The sequence below is a fragment of the Triplophysa dalaica genome, chromosome 11, assembly GCF_015846415.1.
Source record: "Triplophysa dalaica isolate WHDGS20190420 chromosome 11, ASM1584641v1, whole genome shotgun sequence".
Classification (NCBI taxonomy): domain Eukaryota; kingdom Metazoa; phylum Chordata; class Actinopteri; order Cypriniformes; family Nemacheilidae; genus Triplophysa; species Triplophysa dalaica.
The window spans coordinates 16,806,095-16,833,808 of NC_079552.1; the positions used below are offsets into that span (position 1 = coordinate 16,806,095).

General features: G+C 36.7%; 1 protein-coding gene across 1 annotated transcript; it reads right to left on the bottom strand.

Moving 5' to 3' along the window:
* Positions 1 to 3,606: 3,606 nt before the first annotated feature.
* Positions 3,607 to 26,832, bottom strand: si:ch211-250c4.3 (uncharacterized protein LOC100535981 homolog). The gene is made up of 8 exons (XM_056761206.1): positions 26,500 to 26,832; positions 18,758 to 19,527; positions 13,082 to 13,246; positions 9,003 to 9,171; positions 8,365 to 8,483; positions 7,236 to 7,357; positions 5,681 to 5,784; positions 3,607 to 5,024 (listed from the first exon to the last, which is right to left on the bottom strand). The coding sequence occupies exons 1-7, from the start codon at positions 26,576 to 26,578 to the stop codon at positions 5,691 to 5,693; spliced, it is 1,518 nt and encodes a 505-aa protein (XP_056617184.1). The 5' UTR covers positions 26,579 to 26,832; the 3' UTR covers positions 3,607 to 5,024; positions 5,681 to 5,690.
* Between the last annotated feature and the right edge of the window lie 882 nt (positions 26,833 to 27,714).

A 27,714-nucleotide genomic window follows, 5' to 3' on the forward strand; every position in this document is an offset into this window, starting at 1 on the left:
CAATCTTAATCACAACCTTATGACGAAATGCAGAGGTGGACGAAGTACACAACTTCCTTACTTGAGTGAAAGAACAGATACTACTAGTCAAATATTACTCCACTACAAGTAAAAGTTGTAAAGACAGATTCCTTCTCAAGTAAAAGTACACAAGTACGTGCTTTTGAAAGTACTCAAGTATTAAAAGTAAATTTCCTTTATGTCAGTTGTGCATTCATTAATTGTCATATACCTTATGCCTCTGAAGCAACCTACTGAATACACTGAGTAGCTCACAGTATCAGTTGTATTAAAGGAGTAGTTCACTTCAAAATTTGCCCCCATTGACTTTCCATAGTAATTTTATTCTACTATGGAAAGTCAATGGTGGCAAATTTTGCAAGGAGCAAAACCTTTACGAGCTTTATATGTTTAGCACATTTATGTTTAGTTTAGATATAATCCTGTATGATCATTTAGCCTCATTATCCTTATTAGCCCCCTAGGCCTATATGTAATAATGAGCAGTGTTTTTTTATTTTGTATATTCCCTTAACTAGTTTTAGCAGCAATTTATCAATAAGTAGTAAGGTGTAAAAGCCCGCTGCATAGAAACCATCTTCTACTTTTGGACCTTTTTATAAATGTAGTGAAATAAAAAGTATGATATTTGTCTTTCAAATGTAGTGAAGTTAAAGTACAAGTACTCAGAAAAAATAATACTCAAGTAAAGTATAGTTCACAGGTAAACTTTGTTACTGTCCACCTCTGGACGAAAGTAATGATGGGTTTTCGATATTCATTTTTCGATATAAGAAGCACTTTTGCATTTGTGATATTGCTTAAAGGGATATTTCACCCAAAAATAAAAAATGTGTCTTCTTTTACTCACCCTCGAATTGTTCTAAATCTTTAAGAAATATTTGATATTTTGAACACAGGCAAAAGATATTTGAAAGAATGATTATAACTAAACAGTTCTTCAACATCATTGGTCAACATAGTAGAAAAAAATACTTTATAAAAATGTTTTCATATTAAAACATTTTGGTTGAAATCCCATTGCTTTGCATGCTAATTGAACATTATTGAAGCAAAAAAGATATTTCTGTAATTAATAATTATGTTGTGTATAATTAATTTTTTCGTTTGCATGTTTTGTGTTCTATTCGATTATTCGGTGTCATCATACTATAGGATTTGTATTGTGTCAGATTCTAGACGTCCTTGGTTACACTGATGACAACTAACACAGCACTGACCTCTGCTGGTGAAGCTTTGCGATCACAAATAAAAGTGATTAAAGATTAGCAGCACGAACAAGTTTCCAAAAACCACTTAAAAATCAGTGTTCATTAAAATGTGAAGATGGGTGACATGTACATATGCATGTCTTGGATTTGCTTGTGTAGTTTTGAGGAGACAGACATGTAGCTCAGCTACTATGTGGCAAGAATTTACTCTACTGACTTACAGCATGTGGCCATGCCATCATTTGTTATACCGCAAGAGAGAACTATTAAAATGTATGTTTTAATTGTGATACTTCTGTGAAATTAAAGGTTATTTCCTCTTAATTCTAATTTACAGTGCCTCACTTACCACTGTAAAAATGTATCTTTAAAAATAACAATCCCGATCCTCTGGAATGGATATGTTCTTGAAAGGTTAACAAGATCAAATATACTAAATGTGCTTAATGTACAAGAATACAAATTAAATTTTTAGTTTATAATAAAATAAATAAAAAAATAATTTTAATAAGATTCTTATTGCTAAATGGTAATGCTATGATTCAACCAATATGTAAAAATATATAAATTAGGGTGGTAAACGATTAATTCCCAGTTAACATCCAGAAGGTTGTTGTTTACATGATGTATGTTTGTGAACTTTGCATATTAATTAAGTATTTCTAAACACGTTCACATACATGTATATACATATTTAGGAAATATGTTATGTATTTATTTATATTTATCAATAATTTAATATAAGCTTTTTTCTTTTTTTCTTAAATACTGTATATTCATGTATGTGAATGTGTTATAAATACAAAATTATATCAGATTAGGTAAATACAGTTTTTTATTCTGGATGAATAGATTGATTATTCTTGCATCACAATTAATCAATGAACAGTTCTAGTATAAATATTTCTTTGGAAAAAACTGTGGCCCAGAAATGTTCTTGGCAGGTAGTTGTCAAGGAGTCTAGTTTTTGATTAGTTTTCAGTTTTTGGAAGCTTCTAATTTGGTCTTTGTGAATTTTCATTATTCTTCATTTTGATCTCCAAAATCTGAACCTATTAGAGTTTATAATTGTGTTGTTTCACATTACACTAAATAAAGATATTTGGTATTTAGCAACACTGTCATTATGAATATATTACTGGTCTGTGGTAATTATGATCGCTGACTCAATTTAAGGCATTTAAACATGCATTTTTGAAACTATTTTGAACACAGCTCTGTGATTTATTCAGTGCCACAGACGCATGACCTACTATGTCATGATTGGAGAAAAAAAAGCACAGGTTTTGCTTCACTGAAGCGTCCATATTGCTGTAAATCATTAATGAGCAGCAGACATTCCACTACATCACCTCTGCTCCGTGACGGTGTTATCTGTTGATGTAAAGAGTGGGTTTTATTACATTTCTATGATTAATTTGTACTGTTGTCGTGTTGAATGGAATGCATCCTGAAAGCTCCCCTTTGTGCCCTATTGGACCTCTGAGGGTACAAAAATGTGGTTTATATTCATAAAGCAGCTCAGCCTTCATAAAAAATGGACAAGTTATCCCCAAACATTGATTGACCAACGTTTTGTATCAGTAAAGAATTCAATTCACTGTTTGTTCTGTGTCTAGTAGTTCAACCCAAAATCAAATCCAGTCATCATTCATTAACCCTCATGATAATAAACGGTGGGTTAATAAAATGTTAATAAAACCTGTTTATGGCTCATTTTTCTTTAAAACACAAAAGAAGATATTTTGAGAAAGGGCTCAATGGTTCTGTGTCTATACAATTGAAGTCAATGGGGGTCATTGTTGGTTGGTTGCCAACATTGTCCAAGATACTCTTGGTTTGGAATGAATGAGGGTGAGTAAATGATGAAAGATTTTTTTTAATGAACTTTATCTTATTAAAATGGCCCAGAACATGCATTACCAATATGTTTCAGAGGGAGGCGCTGAGTAATATCTAGTGTGGACTACTGATTATTCACTCCTCAAGTGACAGAGTTTAGGTTCTATAACATATTTATATGATATTGTGAATGACATTCAATACTTGAAAAAGAGAAACCGGAGATATGAAGAGCAATGATTAGAGTATTTTCTGTCAACTCTTAATGACCTGAAATCTCTTTTATGTGACTATATAAAAACAAAATACATTTAGTCATTTAGTAGACGCTTTTATCCAAAGTGACTTACGGATGAGGGAAACAATGGAAGCAATTGGAACAACATAAGGACAACAAAAAGCATTAGTGCAATAATAAAAAAACTGGTCTCATATGGCCCACAGAATATAATACACAGAGCTAGGGGTTTTTATAAACTCTAATGTGTTTTAACAACACATAACTAAAACAAATTCACACCAGTTGATGCCATTTAGAAATATCATGTTTCATTTATTAAAAAATAACTTTGAATAACAATGCAATATGCATATTGAATTATTCTGTCGATTTGGTACGCTGCAATGCACAACATAAGTACAAGCCTGTTGTCTTCTGTCCTTAACCAGACAAAATCTGCCATTCATCAGCAGCACTCATCCATTTTTACACACATTTTACTCAATAGACACAGAACAGTTATTGCTTCATGAAACAGAACATCAAGCATACATTGTGTTTAGGTCAAACACTATCATGATGGCAAAGTTTATTCTTTTTAACTGGAAAATCAATGCATGTTTCGTGTGAAAGATTTCTGCAGGTGGTCTGCAAAACAGCCTGATAAGTCGATCGAATCTGAATTGTAGTACGTCACTCAGCTTTGAACAAGGAAAAATGTTGCAACACTGGTCTATACGTTGGGTGAGTGGTTACATGTTGAATTTAGGATTCTGATATTATTTTTTAAATTGATGTCTGAAATTTTCAAGTTTAAAAGTAACAGGCTTTTATATTTCATAGTTATTTTTATACAAAACAGCCATAGCAGATTTGTTTACACTAAACCGTTAGGAAACTTTTGGTTAGGTCCGATCGCTGCACACTTTTAATCAGGAGAGAAGTAACATATTGCAGGCACGTAATGTGTAAAGCCTGCAAAATTTCATATCTAAGGATCATTTTACACGTTCATACACATTCCTCAGCTTTGAGAGAGGTGAAAGGTCACAAACATTATATAACATCTGCAGATGAGATGCCATAAGTCATTAAAGTGTTATCATTAGGCGCATCATTCGAGCCATGCGTATGTACTGTATGTGGACATAGGAATTCAGGCGTGGGAGTTTTCCACTCTCATCTGTACATGTGTTTCATATCTTGTGGATTCACATATTTGTCACATACAAGATATATACATACACAAGTGAACTCTTATAATAGTGGCATAAAAGTTACACATTCCTCTTTAGGAAATACCTGTATGATAGATAAACAGCAACAGTAGCATGCATATTCAACATTTGTAATTTTTGTTCTTTACAAATATTTTACAATTAGAGCGTATTGTAAATTGTTCTGGAAAGAAATGTACATTAGACTATACATTATTATTATTATCCGCATATACCATTATTCTGAGTTCATATTCTTAAATGCACATTTCAAGTCATATTACACATTTGAGCTCCATCAACAGATCAACTTAACACATCCATCGACATATAAACATCCCCTCTAGTATCATGTACAAGCAAAACCAACAGTTCTATTATCAAGACTCAATCCTTTTTCATCTTTGTTGCATCTGTTTCGCTTTCAGTTTGCATTTCCAAGCTGGACTGCAAAATTCCTCGCTTTGTCCTTTCATGAAAAAGTATCTCCACTGCAGACCATCTGCTCAGTGTCTGATGAGAAAACAAAAGACGAGTTAACATGTTGCTCATTCAATGTGTGGATGATATCTGCTGTACTGGAATAACACAGCAGAGAGATACAGCTCTACTGTCTAAACAGTGCTGTAACAACACTGGGCCTGAGACAGACAATGCACAGAAACCGTCTCTGAACACTGGACATCAGTAGGTGCCTGGCACCAAAGGGCTTATTGTCTCTTCTGCCATGGGAGTCTATGGCAGCCCATTGAACTTAATGATAAAATGTTACGTAATTTGGCACAATGATTGTGAAGAATCTTGCAGTGTCCAGTTTTATCCTTCTAGTGCCTCAAACTGCTTCAATGAGACTTTGGCTTTTTTAATTCATTTCGCAAATCATACAAATTTAGGATGTCTTTGAATTGTATGTAATGACCACAGTTTTTGATGTGCTGCTTGAGGCTATATTTTACTTTTACATTATCCATTAGCCTACCGCTTATGTACAATTATTTACAGCCATCCAAGGTATTACATCTTGTTGTATCAATATCCTTGACTATCAAACCCAAGACCTTGGCATTATTAGCATTGTTGTTTAAATGTCAGATTTATATTTCGTTTTCCCCATGTCTATATTTTCGTCTATGCAAATTATAGTTGGCAAATTTATTTTCTTAGGCTACCTGATTAGTGCTACTGGGGCCACAGATAGTCCACCTTCTGATGTCCCAGAGTGATCATTGAGTTCCTGTTTATCCTGGGCCGCTCTGATGACATCATATCTGGCCTGTGAAATAGACAGAAATCATTAGAGGTCTTAATAGAATACCTTTCAGCTCATTTGTTCTGAAATTTGGATGCAGAACGCAAGTATTAAATTTGTGATTTATTGAGTATTAAATACAATTTCTTTAGGTAGCACTTAAGTTTATGCAAATGCCCCGATAATTCAGCTTGAACTGTGAAGAAATGTCCGTCCTCATTTTAAAATAACATTACACTTACACAACATACAAGTATTGAAACATAATAGGACATGCGCCTCCCACTGTTTCATAATCGTCTTATTGTGTACTTCTTGTCCATATGGATCTTTCCCTCAGAATGTATCTGTTCTTGGGAGGAGAGCACGTTCAGCATAGCTCCCATATCTCATCTAATGAGTGAAATAAATGGGGAATTCTTCTACTCCCACAAGCATACCTCCGGCCTGACACTGCAGCCCTGCTACTAATAATTCTGCCTCCGTGCCAGCTAGTGTACCCAGAATCACACCGCACTTGTGGAATAGGTTGCGAGGGAAAGGAAACCTGTTTATTTTGTCCACAGGGTGTGTGACTCCCACTAGATTCCTCGAACCTTAAAGTCGGGTCGGTTTTCAGCACTTTATAAAGAGTTCCTCCTAAGTTTGATACGGAATCTGTGCAAGAGTACTATTTGCAGGTATACGGTACTCAAAATGTGTAGGTTTTCTTCTGCAAAAACTGCCCAAACGTAATGAGTCATCTTGCACTCATGGGTGAATCCAGTTTTTTGTCCAATCAAATGCTGCAGAATGAGATAGCCCCTCCCCCATTACAACCAATTTGTCTTTGTTTGATAGAAAAGAAATCAACATAAGATTTGTTTTTCGATTTCAATATTTTTTCATCTGTCTTATTCTTTTTCACACTGTCTTACTTGTGTCCTACACCACTGTATCCTGCTTTGACACTAACTCCAAAAACTGCACAGAGATTGAACTGTGGGTATCATTGTTGTCATCCATAAAATCCCATCATAGTGGACGCTTTGTGACTGAATGTGATCCAGCGTTCAGTGCTCGGCTCATTCATCCAGCGTTGGTGCTAGTCACCGACTACCACATGAGTCCAGTGCCAAGATATTTAAGAGGAGGCAGTGTACGCACGAGATTAGGAAGCCACTCTGTTTACAGCTTCAGCATGCACATGTGATGAAACCTTTATCTCCATCACGCGAAAACATAGTGAGTCATAACATCAAAGGACCGGTCCCATTAGTACTACTTGTTTATGATATGGTTTCCCAGAAGTTGCCGTAGCACTCCCATGGGAACAAGAGAGGCGTGCAGCAGAGTGAATAACTTTCTGTTCCAATATTCTTTCATATCAGAACTAACCATCTGTGACATATTTGGACTGAGTTTTAGAAATAATAATCAAATATTCTGCTTGAAATCCAATCTTTTGTTTTGAATTCTAATAAACCGAAACTTACCGGTAAAGCTGTGGACACGATCTCTTCAAGGATCCCGAAGACAGTCCCAATCTGCTCTGGTTCCTCAGTTTGGTTTTCTTTACCAGTTCTTTAACTCGGCCCCAAGTATAGTTCTCACTTAACTGAGGACAAACAAATACAGGATAAAGATACATGAACCATAATCTGCTGAAATGACGAATTAATATAGAATCAATGTGACAGAAGCAGGTTGCAAGCTCTGAAATCTTGAAATAAAATTTCAGTCCTTACAAAAGGTATTGTACAGTGTGACAAAAGCACTGGAATATGTCACAAATCATATATTATGTTATAGTTCATTTAAGGTATTCTTAGTCCTTTTCTGAATTTTTATTTTTTTGCCTTCATTTGAACAGTTTTAGTGATAGAGAGGATAGGAAGAAAAGTGTCAGAGAGTGAAGATACGATAGGACCACGACACGGGAATCGAACCCAGGTCGCCCGATGCGCAACCAGACCACGTGTCAGCTCTGACTAATTTTATGGAATTTTACCGGTTTTAAAAACACTTTTTTTTTGGTGCCCCAGCTAATAGAATATGACGTTTACTCTATGAAAAATTGTTCTTTGGTGTTTCATGAAAATTCTATCAGCTTGCGAGTTTGCAGCGACATGGGGTTGACAAAATTCATGTTTAGCTTAACTGAATTTCATTTATTTAGTCCTCAATTTCACAACCCATCTTTTCCATACACTCTTAAAAACAAAGGTCAAAGGTTCCATCTGTTTCATAACTTTTTATAATCTGAAGCACCTTAGATGTTAAATGTTAAAGGTTCATCATGGAACCATTTAAGCATCATGAAGCACCTACTCGTTTTTTAAACCTGTTCAGTGTTTTCTTCTGTGTGTACGGACATCTGAACTAACCGTAATATCTCGGACAGCTTAATTTTCTTTTGCATCAAATATGATATGTGGTCTATGAACCCAGCTTCCTCTACTAATATTACTCTACTACAAGTTTTTTTCTAAGATAAGTGATGTGTAAAATAGATGGGCTCCACCAAACATTAGCCGTAATTCCACATCCCCTGAGTATTGAATCATGTGTAATAGTCAAAGTGAGTCAGAGAGGTAAAGTTTGTTTATATCTCGAGTGACTCACCCGTCTGTGAGGTGCAGAGAGAACCTCAGCACTGTCACTCAAGTACTTGGCCTCTCCCTCTGTGTAGCTCCTCCTGTTTAAACCCCGCCTCCAAAGGGGCTGGTAGCCCATCTCCGAGTCTGTGCAGGTGAAAAGTTACATCGATCATAAATGCATATTTCTCACTACAAGAGTAAAGAACTATTATGATGTGGTGACCTGTATCTGTGATCTCTGCCCCTTCACACACTGATGGGTGTGGTGTGATTTATGAAACATTAGCTGATACATTAACTCCAGATTCCTGCTCCCCAAGAATTCTCAAATCCCTGAGATTTTCTTATTATGTGGAATAGCAGAAATTCCACCTATTGCTGAAGTATTCTTTTCCCCACAGACTTATGTTTTGTCGCCCGCCCCGGCTGATGGAATGTGAAATTGGAGGAAAACAAACCGAGAGAAATACGCCTTTAGTGCAGCACGGGCGGATAGCACAAGTTTCTATATGACTCAAGAGGTTATGTGGGGTGTGACGACAAATTATTTTTTGTTAGATTACGGAATCATAATTTATTTCGTCATCAAACTAATGTGGTAGTTCTTTAGGTTCAGCAGTATACACAGATACATCTCAGCTCCAGGTGTGTTTGCACACTGACCTCTCGTCGCCCCCCTGAGGGGGATGCGCGTGACCTCAGGGATTGTGCTGAGGTCGGACAGAGTGCTGCTTGATGCCGTCAGGCTGTGGTGGTCACTACGAAAGTGTCTCTTTAGTTCCTGGAAAGCCAGACCAGCTGCTCCACAGCTACATTGCTGCAGAAAAAAGTCCTGAAACAGACAAGGAATAGAGTTGAGAATAAAGCAAGCACTCTGAATTTGTTTTGTTATTCATTGTTTTGGTGTGTTTTTTTCTGTGGATAAATTGTAATTGTGCGAAAGACTGTTTTGTTCAAGTCTTTAAGACAGTCCTTTCAAATAGTACAGTGTGACCTATTGGGACAGAGATGACTAAAACAGTTGACTTTATGAAGTCTTAATGTGTTGACGTTCACGCCCCTGGGTCAGGGCAAGACCTTTGATATCACATAGTTGGCCTGTTGAATAGACATCTGTTTCAGATTTGTGCAAGTTCAAATCCCTCAAGCAAGTGCATTGATGACAAAGGAAAAGCCTCTTATTCAAATCGAATTGAAGCGCTTGTGTTAATAGTTTGTGAAGGGCTGCTGATTTGTAAATGTTTTTATTAGACCCCTAAAGCGAGTCAATTCCCAATCCCTTGTTGTTATGATTAACATGTTATGTCATAGTTCATAATTCATCTAAATGTGATCTAGAGTATTTCATTCTCAACCGTTTAAGCACGAAAACACTCCAGGACAACCACAAATCACTTTTCCTATGGGAAAAATCTGGATCTTTGTCACTATTTTAGGAAGCTCCTAATGTATTTTACATCATTACCTGTGTCATTTCCACCAATTATTGTTGATGCCTTATACTAGTCTGCCAAATGGATTTACCGTGTAGATATGAATTGGCCTTTTGGAGAGTGTGTATTACACATACTACTGTAGATAAGACCTGGTGCTCAGTTTTCAAAGAGCATTCAGCCTGTGAAATTCAGAGGACAGTTTTTCTTAGAATGTTAATGCCAGTCAGACTGATAAGGTGTATCCTGAATCTCTGTTTATTCAAGATTATCCTCTTAAGAGGTGGACTTACAGCTGTATTTGAATTGTAAACACTGTTAGGTTGATGAGGTGAAGATGTTTTTGCTGAGGATTTGATTGACTGTTGTTGACACTTGGTCTTTACTGTCCTCTATTGATTTGAACGTTGGGTCACCGATTCCTCTGAAGGTATATCCATCCTAAAGATTGACTGTTAAAAAACTATAATTTTTCAGAATGTTTATGTATTTTGAAATACAGCCCAAAAATGCTAATTTACGGCATATTTATTTTCTGTTTTATTTACGGAATAGTTTTAACAGTGTTGCTGATGTTGTTGAAAATGACATGCAATGCTCTATGGAAGACAGTGTGATCATGCTGAACACAGGCTTTGTGTTGAAAGACTAAATCTGGATATTATTTTAACTTGCCCTGCATAAGATATTTAAATGCTTAAAAAGCTATTTAAAATTAAAGCTGTGGAATGAATTCTTGTTAAATGTCCTATAAACAAAAGCAACAGAACTGCTGTATATGCAGTATCCATCATGGTTGATGAGAGACTAGGTTGTTGGAATAACAAGAACGACCGTAGACACTACAACGATGATACGTACATATTATATGAGTACAGATCAAAGTGTGCTTTTAAGGTTTAGAGGGGGGTGACCAGTGAGACATTTGGTCTATTATGGTGGAGACGGGTACGGGTTTCAGCGGAGTTCCCCTGCTTTTTGATATGTATAACAACACGCTGCCTGTTGCTATGTCTCCAAAGACACACATCCAAGCGACAGAGTCAATGTGGTTCACAGACCTATAATAGTTTTTCACCTATAAAGTCTGTTAATAGTTTTCTAAATAAAGCTCTGTCCGATTCACTGTATAAATAAAGTGTTTAAAACATATGTATCTCATGAGTTGATCATTACAGTACCGATTCTAGATTTAAAAGTCCTTAAGAATTGTTTGTCCTTGTGTGAATCAGACTGTACAGGTTCCTGTTGCGTACACCCCATGAGAACAACAATTCAGGAAGATATTTTTCTTATTTTTGTCTTTCTACTGTTTTGCATAGAAACACATTTACAGTAGTTCTTATACTGTCTGTTCTATGAGTTTCTCCAAATGCCTTCTTTTTCTCTTGGATTCTTTGATGACTTTGAAGCGAAGGCCGCCACTGAGCTCACTCACTGTGACGGTGGAAGGCTTTTCCGGCCCCAGGGCTCGTCCTGACAGAGCCAGTTTAGAGCCGACTGTCTGAAAAAACGTGAACCCAACTGCTCGCTTTCAGAATGCCGAGGTCAGGAAGAACGTCTATACAATATACTGACACAAGCCTTCAGGCGATAAGCAGAGAGAGGACAGGACTGAATAGTGCAAACATTTTGGTGTTATGTTTCTAAATCAAGAACATTATGCAAATCCCAATGAAAAACAAAGAAAAACGTTCTTGAGAGACTTGCACAACTTAAAGGAGCAATGTGGACATTTTAGTAGCTTCTAGCGATGATGTTGTAAATGGCTCACTCCAACACTCCCCTTTCCTTTTGAAGCACTACGGTGGCTAATACAGGACTAAGATGTCGTCACATTATCACTTCTTTGCTGAAGGAGATAATGTATTTATGAAATGCGCTCTGTAGAACGGTTTGTCCGTTTAGGGCTACTGTAGAAACAACATGGTGAATTCTGTCATGAGTCTGCCTTCATGTCATGTCTATTCTTGGTCTTGGGGCAGATTCATGACAAAGTCTTCTGTTTTATGTGAGAGAGAGATGTTGACCCTATCGGCCTTCTATACTCTCTCTCCGGTCCTCGTCTTTGTTCCCGCCATCTCGTTCCTCGTTAACTTTCCCTGAGTGTTTCATTACCCACACATTACCCACACAATTATCCTTTGTCAGTCTCCCTTTAAATAGTCCTCATGTAACATTGTCCTGTGCTCGTTCATTGAATGTACTCACTTGTACTTGTGTGCATGTCCAGTGTTTAGACTTGTGAGTGTTTGCCACGTATCTTGCCTTGCCGTGTGTTTAGACTTGTGTTTATGTCTAGCTTTGGTTCCGGTTTTTCCCTAGTTTAGTTTATTCAGTCCCATTGTTTTATCCCCCTCGTGGGAAGTATTTTTGTGCTGTTTCAGTTATCTTGTCTCTGTTACCCCACCGTGGGTTGATTGTTCCTTGTTTGGGTAATAAAGTCTTTTGCCTGCAATTGGGTTCTTCCGCCCCAAAACCCTGACAGAATTCCATGCAATGTATATGTTAATAAATATAGCTCATTCTAAGGTAAAAAAAAAACACAACGCTTCATTATATAAGGTCTACATACACCTCTGAAGACAAAGTTATGCGTATTATATTACATTTCTGTCAATAGATTTTCCAAAAATCACACTGTACCTTTAAAAAGAGAAATGTTAGGTTTTTCCCTGACTTGAAGTTTACTGCTTTATATTTGGGGATATTTTAGTAGATAACTCTGTTAGGATCTTTAAGACCGTTGACCATTTTTGTTTAGCAAATCTGCTATATTTGTTTTAGTTTGGGGAGTATCAAAACCAGTCTGACTTGCCAACGGTCCTTTAATAAAACAAAACACATTTTACGCCTGAGAAAATTTTGTCAGTAAACCATTAAACAAAAAGGAAAATACTTTTGTCCTGGGTATGTCAACATGAGAAAGATAAATAAAAACAAAAACAAAATCCATGTGAGGGGACATCAGGTCCTTTGAAACCATCTGTGTATGGGTGGAAGGGTGAGAAGGGTCTGAAATCGGCTGCTCGGTTTATTAAATATTCTTTTATCTATCCTCATCAGCCGCCAAAGTAACCCATCAAAAAAAGTCTGGATTTACAGAGAGACACTATGAGACAATAATCCTTTGTTCAAGGCATCGATATGAAGTTTAACCCACAGCAAATCAGTGCTTGTCATTTCTCAGTCCCACAACGGCAGCAGACTTATTCAGGATGAGAAGTACAGTATATGGTGTGGTCACGTGGGTTGGGTTTTAAAAGACACATGTTCTGCAATGTAATAATAGCAGATGATTGATCGTACCTCTTTAGTCTTGATAACTCTTCCTTCCTTTTGCAGGCCACAGATCTGTCTCTGTAGTCTGAGATTGTGTTCCTGTAGTTGCCCGATCTTCTCTATGAGCTGGCAGATGTGCTCCAGGTACCCCAGTCCAGACCCGAGTGGATTGGATTGATTTGCCTGGTTTACCTGTTGTGAAAACAATACAAAGTTTTCAACAATTTTATAATTTTGTATAAAGACAGATAAACCACATAGTTGGTGCATTTTCACTTTAAGCTCCATAACAGAGCACCGCCGTTCGTGTTCAGCTTTTACATTCCCTTACATTGTCTACATTTTAATTATAAAAAACAATAATGAAGGTTATAAACACCGGTCCCTAGAACTGTATTCATGGGAAAAAAAACACCCCACCCTTCTTTGAACAATAGGGTAGGTGCTATATAAAGGTTTTACCAAACATGTTCAATGTTCACCATAGGGGGTTAACCAACTTTTGTTTAACAAGTAAATAAGAGCAGTGTGAACTCCATCCTATTGTTTGAAGGCAAGTGTCTCATTTAAAGTGCTAATGATTTCACAGCAAAGTCACTCATTCCAACAGGCTGACTTTATGTGTTTAGGTGAACCAGCAAAGAGATCGACTCAAACTGATGATGGAAGCACCCAGGTATTTCTTTATCCCAGAGGAATTCTTAATGGGCTTTAAAACAAATAAGATAGTTCAGCACTAGAATGATAACCAAACACAGTTTGCACAGGTTCTCAGGGAAAAAAGGTACATTTTAAGATATGAGAGAGAGGAAATCATTCAAAATTTTAAACAGAGACTGCGGCTCTGTTACGGGATCTCTGTACTGGGCATCCGAGACATAAAGTGGGGTCCGATTTTCAAAAAGACCACCAGGTTTCATTTTTGCATTCCAATGAAATAAAAGGGCATATTTAAGCTTTAGTGGAAGATCTGAAATATGTAGGCAAAGAACTGAAAATGTCATTAATTTGCATTTTTTTTTACTAAATATGGTCTAGAATTTAAATCAAACCCACAGGTTAAACCTGATAACTGTTGGAGCCCTTTTTAAGCCTACACATGAAAACGCATGTTGAAACTAAAATAGCGGTAAATAATGAATTCTTTGGAATACAGACTTACGGTTGGTCTAGTTTGAAAAAGAAAAGTTGCTGATTATTGCTAAAATAGAAATCACACACACACAAAAAAATATTTTTTAAGGTATGCTGTTAGGTTTATTGTAAAAATCAGTAAAAAAAGTTTATGTTTTTCTTTGATAAAAATACATTAAAAAAATAAAGGATTACAAAAAATCTGCAAACTAATTACTCTCCCAAATTACCAAAGAAATCTGTATACTAGAGTTTTCAGAGTTACAGAATTTTCAATGATATATAGTTTGTCATGATTCGATTAGAAATTGCATGCACAATATTGACAATATTCCAATAAACAGAAGAGGTGACAGTTAACGGGCTACATTAAATTTAAGGCTAACTCAAGGTCATAACGCAGCTGTGCCATTAGTCAGCTTTTACGGTGTAAATTATTGGTGGGAAAAGTGTTAGGTCCTATTGTTTGTTTATTGACTCATTTTTCCATCCCCGCCTATAAAGATGCACATGCTCACGTTCTGCAGCAAATTTGACAACAAAAAGGAAATTTTGAACAAATATTTATCCAATCATCAACATTCCAAAATGTGTCCCAACAAAAGCAGGATGTGAGTTCAGGTCTCAGGCTTTTTCCCCCGAAAGCTTTTCCATGCCATTTGCGTCCAGTCCCAACGCCTAATGTTAACGGAAACAGAAGCCAAACAATAGAGAACATGACAAAGAGCTGAAATACTAGGACTTGACATCATCACTTCCTTTGAAGGAGTGTGAGATCCTCAGCAAGTCATAATTTTGCTGCCGTGACCATGAACTTTTCTCATGGTTTTCAGGCAAAGCTCTAAAAAGTAGCTATGCTTTTAAGGAAATTTGACAGATTTTTATTACATTTCTCCCTGTGTGGCATAAATAATGTCAAGTGTTTGTGTCAGAATTTAGTTTAAATGCCATCATTTATTTTAAATTAGATTATATTTGGGCTATATTTGGAGGGGTTGTAAAGATTTTTTGCAGCTTAACATAAATACTGTGCAACACCTACCAAAACACTGTAATTACCTTCAGTCCAGTATAGTCAGCCCCGTCTTAGACTTGGTACAAAGTTTAAAGATCTGAACTTTATAAAATATTTGCATAGCTCAATCTAATAATAATAAGATTTCACTGAAAACAGTTATTAATACTGGTAAATATGAATTAAAAGCAGTTTGTCGTCTCAAAACTAGTGAAAGTTAGTTTGGGTCTCTTAGAATCTGGCCTTTAAAAAATACTCTTTCAGTCTTTGTCAATGTGTCAATGAAAGAATGAATATTAAAAGGTGACGCACAACAGGCCACATAAAACAAGTTCATTGTAATGGGCTCTATGCATGCGTGACTTCTGCGTTTCTAGGGAAGAACCCTCACAGTTTTCAGTTAGGGAGACTTAGAGGAGAGAGAAATGTGAAAATTAGAAAATATTTAAATTGAACAGATGTTGTACATTACCGCATAACGCAGTGGAAGAAGCTGCGTTCTACCATTTTTCAATCGTATAATGACTTATAAAAGTATAATTTTAAATACATTAGAACATACATTACTTTTATATACCACTGCGGAAAACTATTTTCTCAGTTTCCCATTTCTCTCTGCTTTAAGTCTCCTCAACCAGAAACTGCCTCAGGTTCTTCCTGTGAAACGCAGAAGTCACGTTTGCTTACGCATACTATTCTAAGCTTTTATTAATAATTGTAGAAACATGACCGATGTTATCACCTCAGGGTCCCAAGTGACCCAGGAGAAGGGAAAACAAGGTTTGGAAAAGCCCCACTCCTTTCCTCCTCACATCCCCCACACAGAGAAGAATCTGCTGCGCTTACGTGCATTTCTGCTCTGGTTTAGAAGTCATTTTTAGTTACGACTTTTGAGATCCTTTTCTTGAAAGTTGGTGCTTAAAGTGAACTTTATCATTTGAGCAACACAATCTTAATGTCCTCATCAGGATACATGTACAATAGCTAAAATGTTTTGTTTAAAGCTGTTTGTACTTTACTATGACAGTCTATTTAATTGACGGTGTGTTGTGTGGATGGAGTGTAGTTCTCTCTCTGCAGAATGTGCTTTTTTAACCACACATCGAAGTTCAAAGAAAACTGGAGAAAACAATCGTGCATATGCCTTTGGCTTGGATTGCTGGAAAAATGTTTTTCTAATTACATAAGCCCTGCATTACCAAATATGAGGAAAGACATTATAAACCCATTCAAGGGCGTCTGTGAAAATAATCAGTTTTATTGGAAATGTGTTAGTGTGTCTGTTTAGAAAAGCAATACTTTTCTAAACATGACGCCATTGGATAGGAATGAGGAACCAGGTGCGAAGATATAGGGTGTATGACTTTTATAAGCATAACTTTGACCGAAATCATTGAAGAATTCGGCACACCTTCAGATAAAGAAGTCAATTTGATTAATATTGTCTGAATAATGTGTTTATTACAGATTTATTTCATGAATTGACATTATGGAACTTACGTGAACATTTTACAGCCATTTCACAATATTAAGTTTCTTTAAAAAGCTATGGCAATGAAGATCATTATTTTATTTTATGTTGTTGAATATAACATATGTATGATCTTATTCATTCGTTCTAGTACAATTTTCACTGTAGTGATGGTTACGTTTAAGGTTGGGGCTCGGTGGGCTTCGGTATTGCTTTTTATAGTAGTTGTACGTTTTTATACGATTCACACTGTACGAATTAATTCGAATTAGCCACTTCATAATTCCTGTGAGATCACCCTAGATCAAAGGCCTAGTTCACGCTTTATTTTTCCTTCACAAAGTGGACCTTGTGTTGACACATCCATTCCATTATCATGAAAAGCGACACTACATTTTCATTAATCATAATGGATATTATAAATCTACATTCTAAATCAAAGGACTGTTATTGCTGGTCGATATAATGTGCCACAAAACAAGTGGGTGTTTATACAAGGGTGTCCTGCAAAGCTGAGAAGAAATGTGTGGATATCATGTGTTTTTCTGAGTATCTGCAAAAGGTGTCAGGAGCTATTATGTCACTTTTCAGGGCGTCGGTCAGAAGTTTGAGGTTGGGTAAGGGTGCACGCAGCGCTGATCACCATGCCTCATCCATCATGAGATTAAAGCCTCACACTAGCACATTGGAAATGTTCGCTTTATGGATAATTATGTGCTACAGCTGAGGAATTCATCCCAGCTGAAGACTTCACGGCGGTGGAATGGGGGGGGGCAGATTTTGGGGCAATTCAATTCTCTTTTTTCCACGATGACACATATTTCCCTTTACTTCATGCATCTGTCGATCAAACTCAAAAATGCTTTGAATCAAAGGAATCTGTTTTAAATGTTGTCTATACACATATTAATCAATTCTACATAATTTAACATATTTCCCCATAAAACCGGTGCAGCGAATGCGCAGACGTCTGCAGATTCCATCTGTGCCTGTGCATCAATCAGTCTATTATGATTGGCGTAAACCTGCAGTACATTACTCTTCACTGTAGCTCTGTGTCCTCCCAACCCTCATAAGCTGGCAACAAATCAGATTAGAACCGAGAAGGAAAGAGTGCCCTTTGAAGTTGCCGTGTTTGATGCGGATGGGAAAAAACGTACGCTCGCTTTTCAATATCCTCTTCCTCAGGCCACAGAGCTCCATTTAACAGGCCAGGGAATCAGCTTATTAGCTGTGGTGACAGGTAAAGATGAAGGCCTAGTTTACAACCCTGACTACCTGTCATCGCAACCCCCATAAAGTAGATCATGCGTCCAAAAAATGGCAACTAGAAGACCCAGCCGCTATCAAAGAGGCATTATTTGGGTAAATATGTGAGTAATTTGAGCTATTTGACACCTGTTTGATGCATCCAGGTAGGCATGGCCGACTGAGGCACATGGCCCAGATGAGAGAGGCATTGGCTGTACCAGCTGTAATAATCACTGCCATCTGCGCAGTCTCTCAACACAGATGAACAGGTGCTGTGTGATGTGCCGGCCGCTTTAAAAGGACTGAGATGTGTAGCACACCATACACTAGAATTCCAGCAGTTGTTTTCTACTGTTTTTCTTTTCTTGATTATCTTTTGATTAACAGTCATAAACAGTCATTGTGAACGTGATTGATGGTCTGACAAACATTTTCATTTCACAGAGGCTTACGGAGACACACATACTTATTGTTTTTTAAATACACTCACTCTTATCATTTGTTCAAATCATTACATTTTTTTTACCATGTTTGTCTTATTCTGTCTAGTAAAAAACGAATAAAAAATAAATACTAAAAAACATATACTTTTTTTGCTTCGTGTCTAGTGAGTTTTATTTAAACGTATTTATAAAACTAAAAAAAATATTCCATCCTATAAATGCCGTCTTATTGCAGTAAAATAATTAGATACCCCTGACCATGAGTATGAACTTCCTGTTTGATCACATTTAAGTGTTTGCCATGAGGCTGACCATATTTGCATATGAAAGCAGATGCAACAACATGACATCAGGTAAATAACAATAAAAGATGTGTAAACTGTTCTGACCTCACTTAGCCTGCAGCATTCCTCCATGTACTCATCCAGACTGTCACTTGTTGTACTTTTCCTCAAACGCTGATGTTGAAATTCAGGTCCCGCATTTCCATCATAATCTTCTACAGTTCCCTTTGTGTCTTCAACCATTGCAGCCTCTGTTATTTCCTCTTGTGCTTCTGTGATCTCTATGTCATCCTTGCAGTTTTCCTCGGTGTTCCTCAAGGTTCTGTCCTCAGTCCTCTTTGAATTTGCTCTGATGTCCATTAAATCAACATTCACATCCTCGTTTATGTCATCAAGAATGGCAAAAGTATCTTGTCCAGCACATTTACAAGAAGTTTGTGCTGTTTCCAAAGAGTCAAATGTTTCTTCAAGAGCACTGTTGCTGGGTACAGTAGAGTTTAGATTACCATAGTCACATGAAGACTCTCTACTGTGGACGACAAAGCTTTGTTCTGAACCTGTAGGGGTGGATGGAGATGTTGCTCCGCTAGTCATCTCTACCCCAGAGTCCTCAGATTCAAATTTGTACAATCTTGGGAGTTCAGAATCTGTAAAAATTGTGGAAAGGTAGTCTGTTTTTGATTCAGGTAAGGTTAGCTCAGGAGCAGCACTGTCAACCTCATCAACCTGAAGAGACTCTGTGTTATCTTGCTCAGACATTGAAATGGAGATGGCCGATATGGAATCCTCCACGTTTAGGATTTTCTCAGGGAAGTTGTTGAGGAACTTCATCTTTGTCAGTATGACCTCATTCTCTAGAACCATGTCCCCTTTACCTGGAAAACAAATTAAACGAAAACAACTTCTGAATGATGTTGGACATTAATGTTTTGATTTGCCAGATAGATTTTTTACATCTGTTAAAATGAGAAAAACTATAAATGTTGAAAAACATTAAAAAATCCACTGCTGCTGTGTATATAATGTCATTCATGCACTCTTATAATGTTTACGATGAAATCATTGGTATGTGAAAAATGCTCACTTATGTAATAGAGATGAGGGTGAAACCACCTTTTAACATACTATAGCTCTCATTATTTAAATTATATTAAAAGCACGTAAATATAGACATGCTTCTCTGTGCTGACAGAAGAAAGCTTATCTCGTACTATGAAGCATTCTTCAGCATCAGTCATCCACAAAGAGCTCATAGCTCAGTAATATAGTTCTGTCCTACTCTGAACTGTGATCTGTATTTTCACTCAGTGCCATTATAGGACTCCGTCACATGCCCTACATCTTGTACAACTGTCAATCATTTCTTACTGTTTCAAGTCTGCTGGCCTCTATTATATTCACACACAGTATTACAACAAAAAAATGTGATGGTGTTTTCCACATTGTGATGTGTATCTGAGTGAAACGGCTTTAACAGCTCTAGGAGTGAGAAAAATATATAGGCCATGAACTGATTTCCTTCTTATGGAATTGATTGCACGGTTGTTATAATTTATTAAAATAGGTTTACTGTAACAATTATTTTGTTAATTAAAGTCGAATAAAGTTTTGGTAAAATATAATTAGAAAATCTTAATGTAAGTGAAAAATAAAAAAATTGCCTTAATGGAAAAAAAATCAATTGAAATAAGTTTGAGATACCATAATAGTAAACTTAAAAATTAATAAAATAAAAAATCAACTAAAACTGAAATGGAAATAATAATGTAACGTATATAGCAATATAACAAATAAGCAAATAAATAATAAAATGACAAAAGCACATAACAAAATTGCTTAGAATGAAATTTTAAATATTAATAATAAAACACAGGTAGGAATAGTGTGTTCATTACACCATTTAATGTTATATTTAAAGCAGAGTACTATGGCCGTGATTATGGTCCATCCGTCGGCATCTTATATCAGATCCTCTGTTTTCTTTATGATGGTGGTCTCGTGATAAACCATGTTAAACATTAACCTGATGGCAGGATGAGGTGTGAAGAGAAGCTGGGTGGGAGTAATTATGACAGATGATTCACAGGAAGTATTGTGACATTCTGGATGTGTAAGGAAGGAAATGCTTTTACTGATAAAATATTTGAAGTTTTCTGAGCACTTTTAGCTTTGAGTTTTCCAGAACTCTCACACTAATACAATGGAAAATTAGATATCATGTATTGAGGTATCAAGTCCTTGAAAATTATAAACAATAATAGCAAGTTCACGTGTTTCCAGCTCTCTCATAGGTCAAAACAAGTTGCTTTTTGTATCGCTTTGAACAATAAGCAACCATCTAAAGCCCACCCATATTCTGTGAGAAAGAATCTATTATGATAGCTTCGTTTTTTTCAGATTGGATAGCGACTGTGAAAACAGTGATAGCATTTCAATGCAGGGTCATACAAACTGTGCTGTTGGCCCAGGTTTCTACCCATTCAAAACAGTGACTGTGTCTTTGTGCCTGTCCATTCTCACAGGCACTGCTGTCATAAACAACCCATGTGAACACAACACCTGGCTCTATTATTTCATGAAATATGTTATTTTAATCGAGACTGTCCATGTTTTCTTATGCCATGCTGAAGTTTCAAATACTTAGAACCAGAAATCAAGCTGATGTTTCCGACATGCAATACTTTACCTGAGTAAAGAAAGTGCTAGTAGGCATATCCAAAAGACCACACTTCACTCCTTTTTACAATTGGAAAGAGAACCTCTATACCTGTCACTTAACCATGTGGAATTGGTAATCATATCTCTATTTTGCTGGCTAATTTATCAATTTTACATTAAATTTTCTTTTTAACTCCACATTTATCATTCCAGATCTTATTACGAGCTCAGATATTTGAGGAGTTGGCTATGAACAAATCGCCTCAGATCTTTCCTAAATGTAGACAGTTACAACCATCAAATCCCAGCACTTACAAAAAGCCTGAGCAGCTGGGGCGCCAGAAATAAACTGTAAAATAAACTTTTTTTTCTCACTTACCTTTTTTGACCATATTTTCAAAAATAAACTGTAAAAAATCCTTTAAAAAGCTTTCGCAATGTTCGCCCAATATTTTAAATAACAGTTTGTACAATTAAGTTTTAATAAAAATTAAGTATTTACTGTAATTTTACGTGTTTTAAAAAATACATGAAAAATCTGTCAATATCAGTACAATTACATTAAATTTCAGTTTTTCAACATTATGCATGTTTAAAAAATAACAGATGTCTTTTTTACAGTGTACAGTTATCTGTGTGTTCTGCATGAGGCCCAGTTTAGCTAATTTACTATAAAGGTCAATTAGACCGGCCCATTGGGTCAGCTTATTTCACACACTGGCACTCTCCAGCCGAGACCACAGAACTGCTGAATGTGGGACATTTTATATGCCACTCAGTAGGGAGCGAGTAGGCAGCATCCAGATCCCCCAAGGTTTTCAATTAACGTCCCCGAGACGTGGCTACTTGTAAAGAGAGATCAAAAAGCCCTCGGCCAGCCCCTGGCAGCCAGGAATGTAAGTAATGCTAAGGTCTTTCATACTGCGGAGTATAATGCATTCATAATAAAAACTAGAAGTTCACTGCTGGCTGGAATCAAGAGCCACATAGTTTTAGTCCTAATCTTGCTGTAATATCCGCTGAGGAGTTAGTTCAGATGTAAAGGACACTTTCAACACTGTAAGAGTATATGTACATGCTCTTTAGATGTGGCTTTTTGCTTGTTTGCTCATTTTCCACCTGTGAAGAAACAATCACGTCCAACCTGCGGCAATGCTTTACTTCTAGAAGAAGCAGAGGAGAATGTTTTTCTCTGTGTGCAACTGGCAAGTGTCTCACATTTTTGAGCTGATAAAATACTCTATTCACATTCAAGAATTCTAGTATCGCCAGCCGCTGTCATTTTTACAGCTGCGTAGATAGAACCACTGATATGTCCCAGATGGATACAGCTCGATGTTTTCAAGTGATGTCTCATAAATGTGTCACTTAAAGAATTTCTGTGAGACCTCAAACATGTTTTGTCAATTATCTTTCTTGGAACTGCAGTCTACTGCTGTTACCAAATGTTGCTGCTATTCGTTTTGCCATCAAGAAAGTGAGAATTGTCAAAGGGCCATTGATAGGAACATTCAAGAGGATAAAATGTGAAGAATTCACTAGATGAGAACATGTTTACTCCATCTGTCCTCACACCCTCATGTTTTGTACATTTGAACGCTGCCATATTTGTGAGTTCTGCTTCAGTATTTCTGTGGTAAGGGACTGATGAGCGTCAACTTATTGCAACTTATTTGGAGGGAATGTTCTCATTAAAGCATTTTATTGAGAATGTGTATGTTAACAATGTCTGATGTGTTTCCAGAAAGAGAACTGTCTGTCAATATTTAAGGAGTGCAGCTGCATATCTGTGACCTCAAAGCTTTCAAAAATTGACCTAATATCCACTAAAGTTGGATTTCATGGGGTTTTAATAATAAGCTCTCTGAAACTATTGCCTGTATGGAAATAGAAAAAAACTCAGTTTAGCCCCTAATAACCCCAACACTAAACAATTTAAACCAAAATCTAGATATCAACACTTTTCAAGTAAGGTGCAAGTAGGTATAGCATGCTTGATGATAATATTAGAGGATGCTGAAGAACATGCTGTTGCCTGCAGACACAGTATTGTGCTCCTGGGGGGAGAGGTCACAGGCAGACCTCTGCTATTTTTACAGCCAGGAGAATGTCAGGACCCTGTTAGCACTTGGGAGGGCAGACTGAGTGACCCCGGGGGCATATAGTATTCACCAATACCCCTACCTTGTTTCCATATATGGACTGTTTTAACATGCCATTCATTTCTTACAAGAATAATGCAATTGCAAAAAGATGCCTGTCAAAACAGATGATGTTCAAGGAACAGTTCACCCAAAAATGAAAATTCGGCCTTCATTAATTTACCCTCAGGTGGTTGCAAACACAGAGGAAGGTATTTGGAGGAATGCTCATAACCAAACAGTTATTAGACCCCATTGACTCCCATATGGGAAAGGTTGCTATAAAAGTCTTTGTTCTGTTGAACACAAAAGAAGTTATTTTGAAGAATGGAGGAAAGTAAACAATTTTTGAGTAACGTTGTCAAATTCCTACTATGCTAATCAATAGTGTTCAAGAACTGTTTGGTTACAAGCATTCGTCCAAATATCTTTCTCGAGAAAATCCAAATGATGATTTTTGGGTGAACTGTCCCCTTAAATTGGATAATACTAAGAGATTGATTCAAGTTTTTCAATGACTTAAAAGTAAAGTAATGCTTTCCAAGTCAATTACAATGACACACACAGTACTTGTGGTAAAGAGTTAGCAGTAAACATATGACTCATCTCGCACTGCTTGTGCCATGAACGTAAACATCATGACAACAATTTTATATCAAAGGATATAGCGCTCTAATTTACTTTTATTTATTTATATATAGATATAGATTTCATTCGATTTTTGGAAGATTTACAAATTATACATCTTCAGAAAACATATAACTTCACTGCATTTGGAACGTCTTTAGAAAAAAGGCATTTCCTTTTTGGAACGTGTAATTTAAATGTCTCAAAGGACCAATTCACCCAAAAGATGAAAGTTCTCATTCATGTTATTTCAGATGTATACGTTATCTAGCTGAACACAAACAAAAAAATTAGAAAAATAAGATTGATTATTTAATTTTTGGGGCGTGCTATCCTTTAAAAACTGTCAAAAGGATGTTACCCAATTGGTCACACACCGGTGTTCAAAAATGAAGGCAAAATTCTTGAGTCTTTCTGGCTCAGTTGCTCAAGGAGGTGACAAAGGCCAGATGTCGGGTTTGATTAGGTGTGAAATACAGCCGTACACCTTTTTCTCCCCTCTTCCTAATCCCCAAAGCCGGCAGACATTTAGAGCCTCACACCTCCCCGTCTCTTTCACCACAGTGCCAGAACATTTTCTCTCCACTCTGTCGTCTTCCGCCAGGGCCAATGCTTTTGACCCTTGAGGAGTCTTTCCAGAAGCACACTATCAATGTGGTCTGAAAGGGCCGGGTCTTTCATTATCTAACAGCCTTGGGATAAGACAAGAATGTGCGGGAGCAGGAACATCAGTCAAGCCTTCAGGCAAACTCACCCCACAAGGCATGGGCTCATTTTCACTCCTCGGTCTTCTATGAAATTGTACATTTCGGAAATTGTTGAACTTATTGTGGGATTTGATTTCCTCAACATTTTCTACTGCTGGTCATAACAAAGATGCTGAATTGTCAAAAGAGAGCCAAGAATCTTCGTAAGTGTCACAAACATTTACAACTGATTGGTGATTTTTTATTAGGCAAATCTTCATGTCTCTTCATGTCCGCAAAACTTCAAATCTATATTACCTGAAACATACATCGGTGACTTCTCACCGTCTGACCTTACACATGAAGAATTCAGCTCAGCACGGCCGTGCCTGGTTTCAGTTATGAGTCACATATAATATAAGTCAAACATAGGCGAGGAGCTTCGCTCGTGAAGCTGTCACCACTAAAATATTCACATGTGATATCACTCTACTACTCGTGTTGGTTTCGCTTGAGGCTGGAACAGTTGATCACACCTTTTAAGCACTCTTCTCCTTTTGTCTTCATAATTGTAAGACACATACTATGACACTTTTAATGTCTAAACTGTCCGTTATTGAGAATCACACCTGCTTATTAATCCAGTCTGTTAATATAAAAGATAAACAACATGAAAGACCTTATACCCATCTGTAGTTTTAGTCCATGTAACATCAATGACATTTTCAAATATCTATAGGAGCATAGGGTGCTGCAGAAGAACCTTTGGATGCAATGATATGCTTTAACAAAATGTATATTTAGTAGAATTTTCATGTAAGGGCAAAAAAAAAAGAGTATGTGGCAGAAAGGGTAGGATAGACTTGTGGTCACATTGTTTACAATGTAATAAGAGTGTCTACTGACTTAAAACAAAGCTTATAAGAATCTCATTAGAAACGAACTGAGAAAATAAGTAGTCCAACAATCTTGTTATAATGGCTAAGAAATCTCGAAATTGAATATTACATTTTAATTTAGGTTTTGCCAAATGATGATAAACTCTTACTAGCAAGAAGTTAACCAGATATACAAGAACTCTACATTACGCTATATCTGCTGTGATTTACACTATAAAGACAAAACAAATGCATGAAAGTGCATAAACTTCCTCTCATTGGGCTCTGATGTAAATTTCTATGAAGCTAAAATCAAATCTGCCTTAGCTGCATGCTTTTATATTATCAATATAACATAAAAACACCACTTAATGTAGATAAACACCTAGTTTACACAAAAAGTTCGAAAATTCTTCTTCATGTAATTCTAAACCTGACTTTCTTTCTTCTGCAGAACAAAAAGAAGATATTTTGAAGAATGTCGGTTACCAAACAACATTGACAGTCATTAACTTAAATTGTATGAACACACGGTCACTGAGACATTTCTCAAAATATCTTTTGTGTTCAATAGAAGAAAGAGTCGTTTGGGTTTTGAACATCAGCTCAACTTTACTTAAAACTAACTAAATCTTAAACACATCTACCTGTGCGACTGCTTTGATGAATGTTTTGAAGATAACACTGTCTGTGTTCAAGCAAGCACATAACACCTCCGACTTCAAATTACAGGTTGCTAAAAACCCTCAACGACACCTCAGCCAGACTAATGACTACCTGTGCTGCAAATCCAGGTGTTACACAGAGCCGTCTGGAACAAGCAACATGACTCCATGCATCCAAACACACCAGCTTACCTTTTCTCCATGGAGCGAGAATGGCAAAGGACTTGTGCCAGCTGAACACCATGCTCGGTTTCCTCTTCTTAAGACTCATCTTGGACGTCCTCAACTTTAGCCTTCAGTGATAAAAGGAACAAAATAACTCCTCTCTGGTTTATTCAAGCACACCTCATACCTAAGTGCTGAGTGATCTTCTTTCTCCTTAATGGAGTGTTTAATCGTTCCAGAAAGGTGAGCAGCTTGTGGTGTATCCTGTTGTAACCATATTGCCAGAGTAGAGCCTTAAACAGGAGTGAACAAGAGAGGAGGTGACTGGTTGAGTCGTGTGCTGTCCTCTCACTGAGTAGAATGAACAGGCCGCCTCCTGCAGTACCATCAGCAGCTGGAGGAGGGGGGACGGATCTCCACATGGAAGAAGGGAGGGAGGGGAAAGACTGAAGAGAAAATCTGTGTGTGTGAGAGTTGGAGAGATAGTGGGAGAAGTTGGAAAAAGTGTTTTGCAATCAGATGCCAGTGAATAGGATATCTTTAATTTCTTCTCAGAAGTCATTGCTTGAGGGTTGCAGTTCATAGTGTTCCCTTGACAAAAGCCAGCATACTAGTTGGCCTATTGTGCAAAGTTTTATTTTTTAGGAGTTTTAAAGGGAACCCAGGCTATAGAGAGATGTATGGCTAAATATGTTGCTATACCCTTAGCATTTGTTGCTAGAAACACATAAAATATTTTCATTTCTTTAAAAAAAATGTAAATGTAATACTCATTTTAACCTAAGGAGGCCCCATGTTCTTCTTCGATGATGAAAAATGGGTGCACGTACAACAGAACGATGACACTCTAATCAGTTCTTCAGTAAATATAAGGTGCTGTAGGATAAGAATATATATATAAATAATAATAAAATAATAACGAAAGAAAATAAATATGAAATTTGGTGTATTTTCATACATTTTAATATTGTTGGTCAGAAACAATACAAACATACATATTAATAAAAAATCATTGCGAATTTAATATATACACCATTTATTTTTGTCAAGAGGACATACCGCCACCTACTGTCCCGTGTATTTCTATATCTGATCTTATGTTTGACATCTCATATTTAACTTTATATATGGAAAGCGTGTGTGCTTTGCTGTAACGTTAAGATAAGGGGTTTAGGTTGCAACCATACGACATCATGGATTTTGATGCAAAAAATTGGCAGCCTCCGAGTTTATGATTACTGT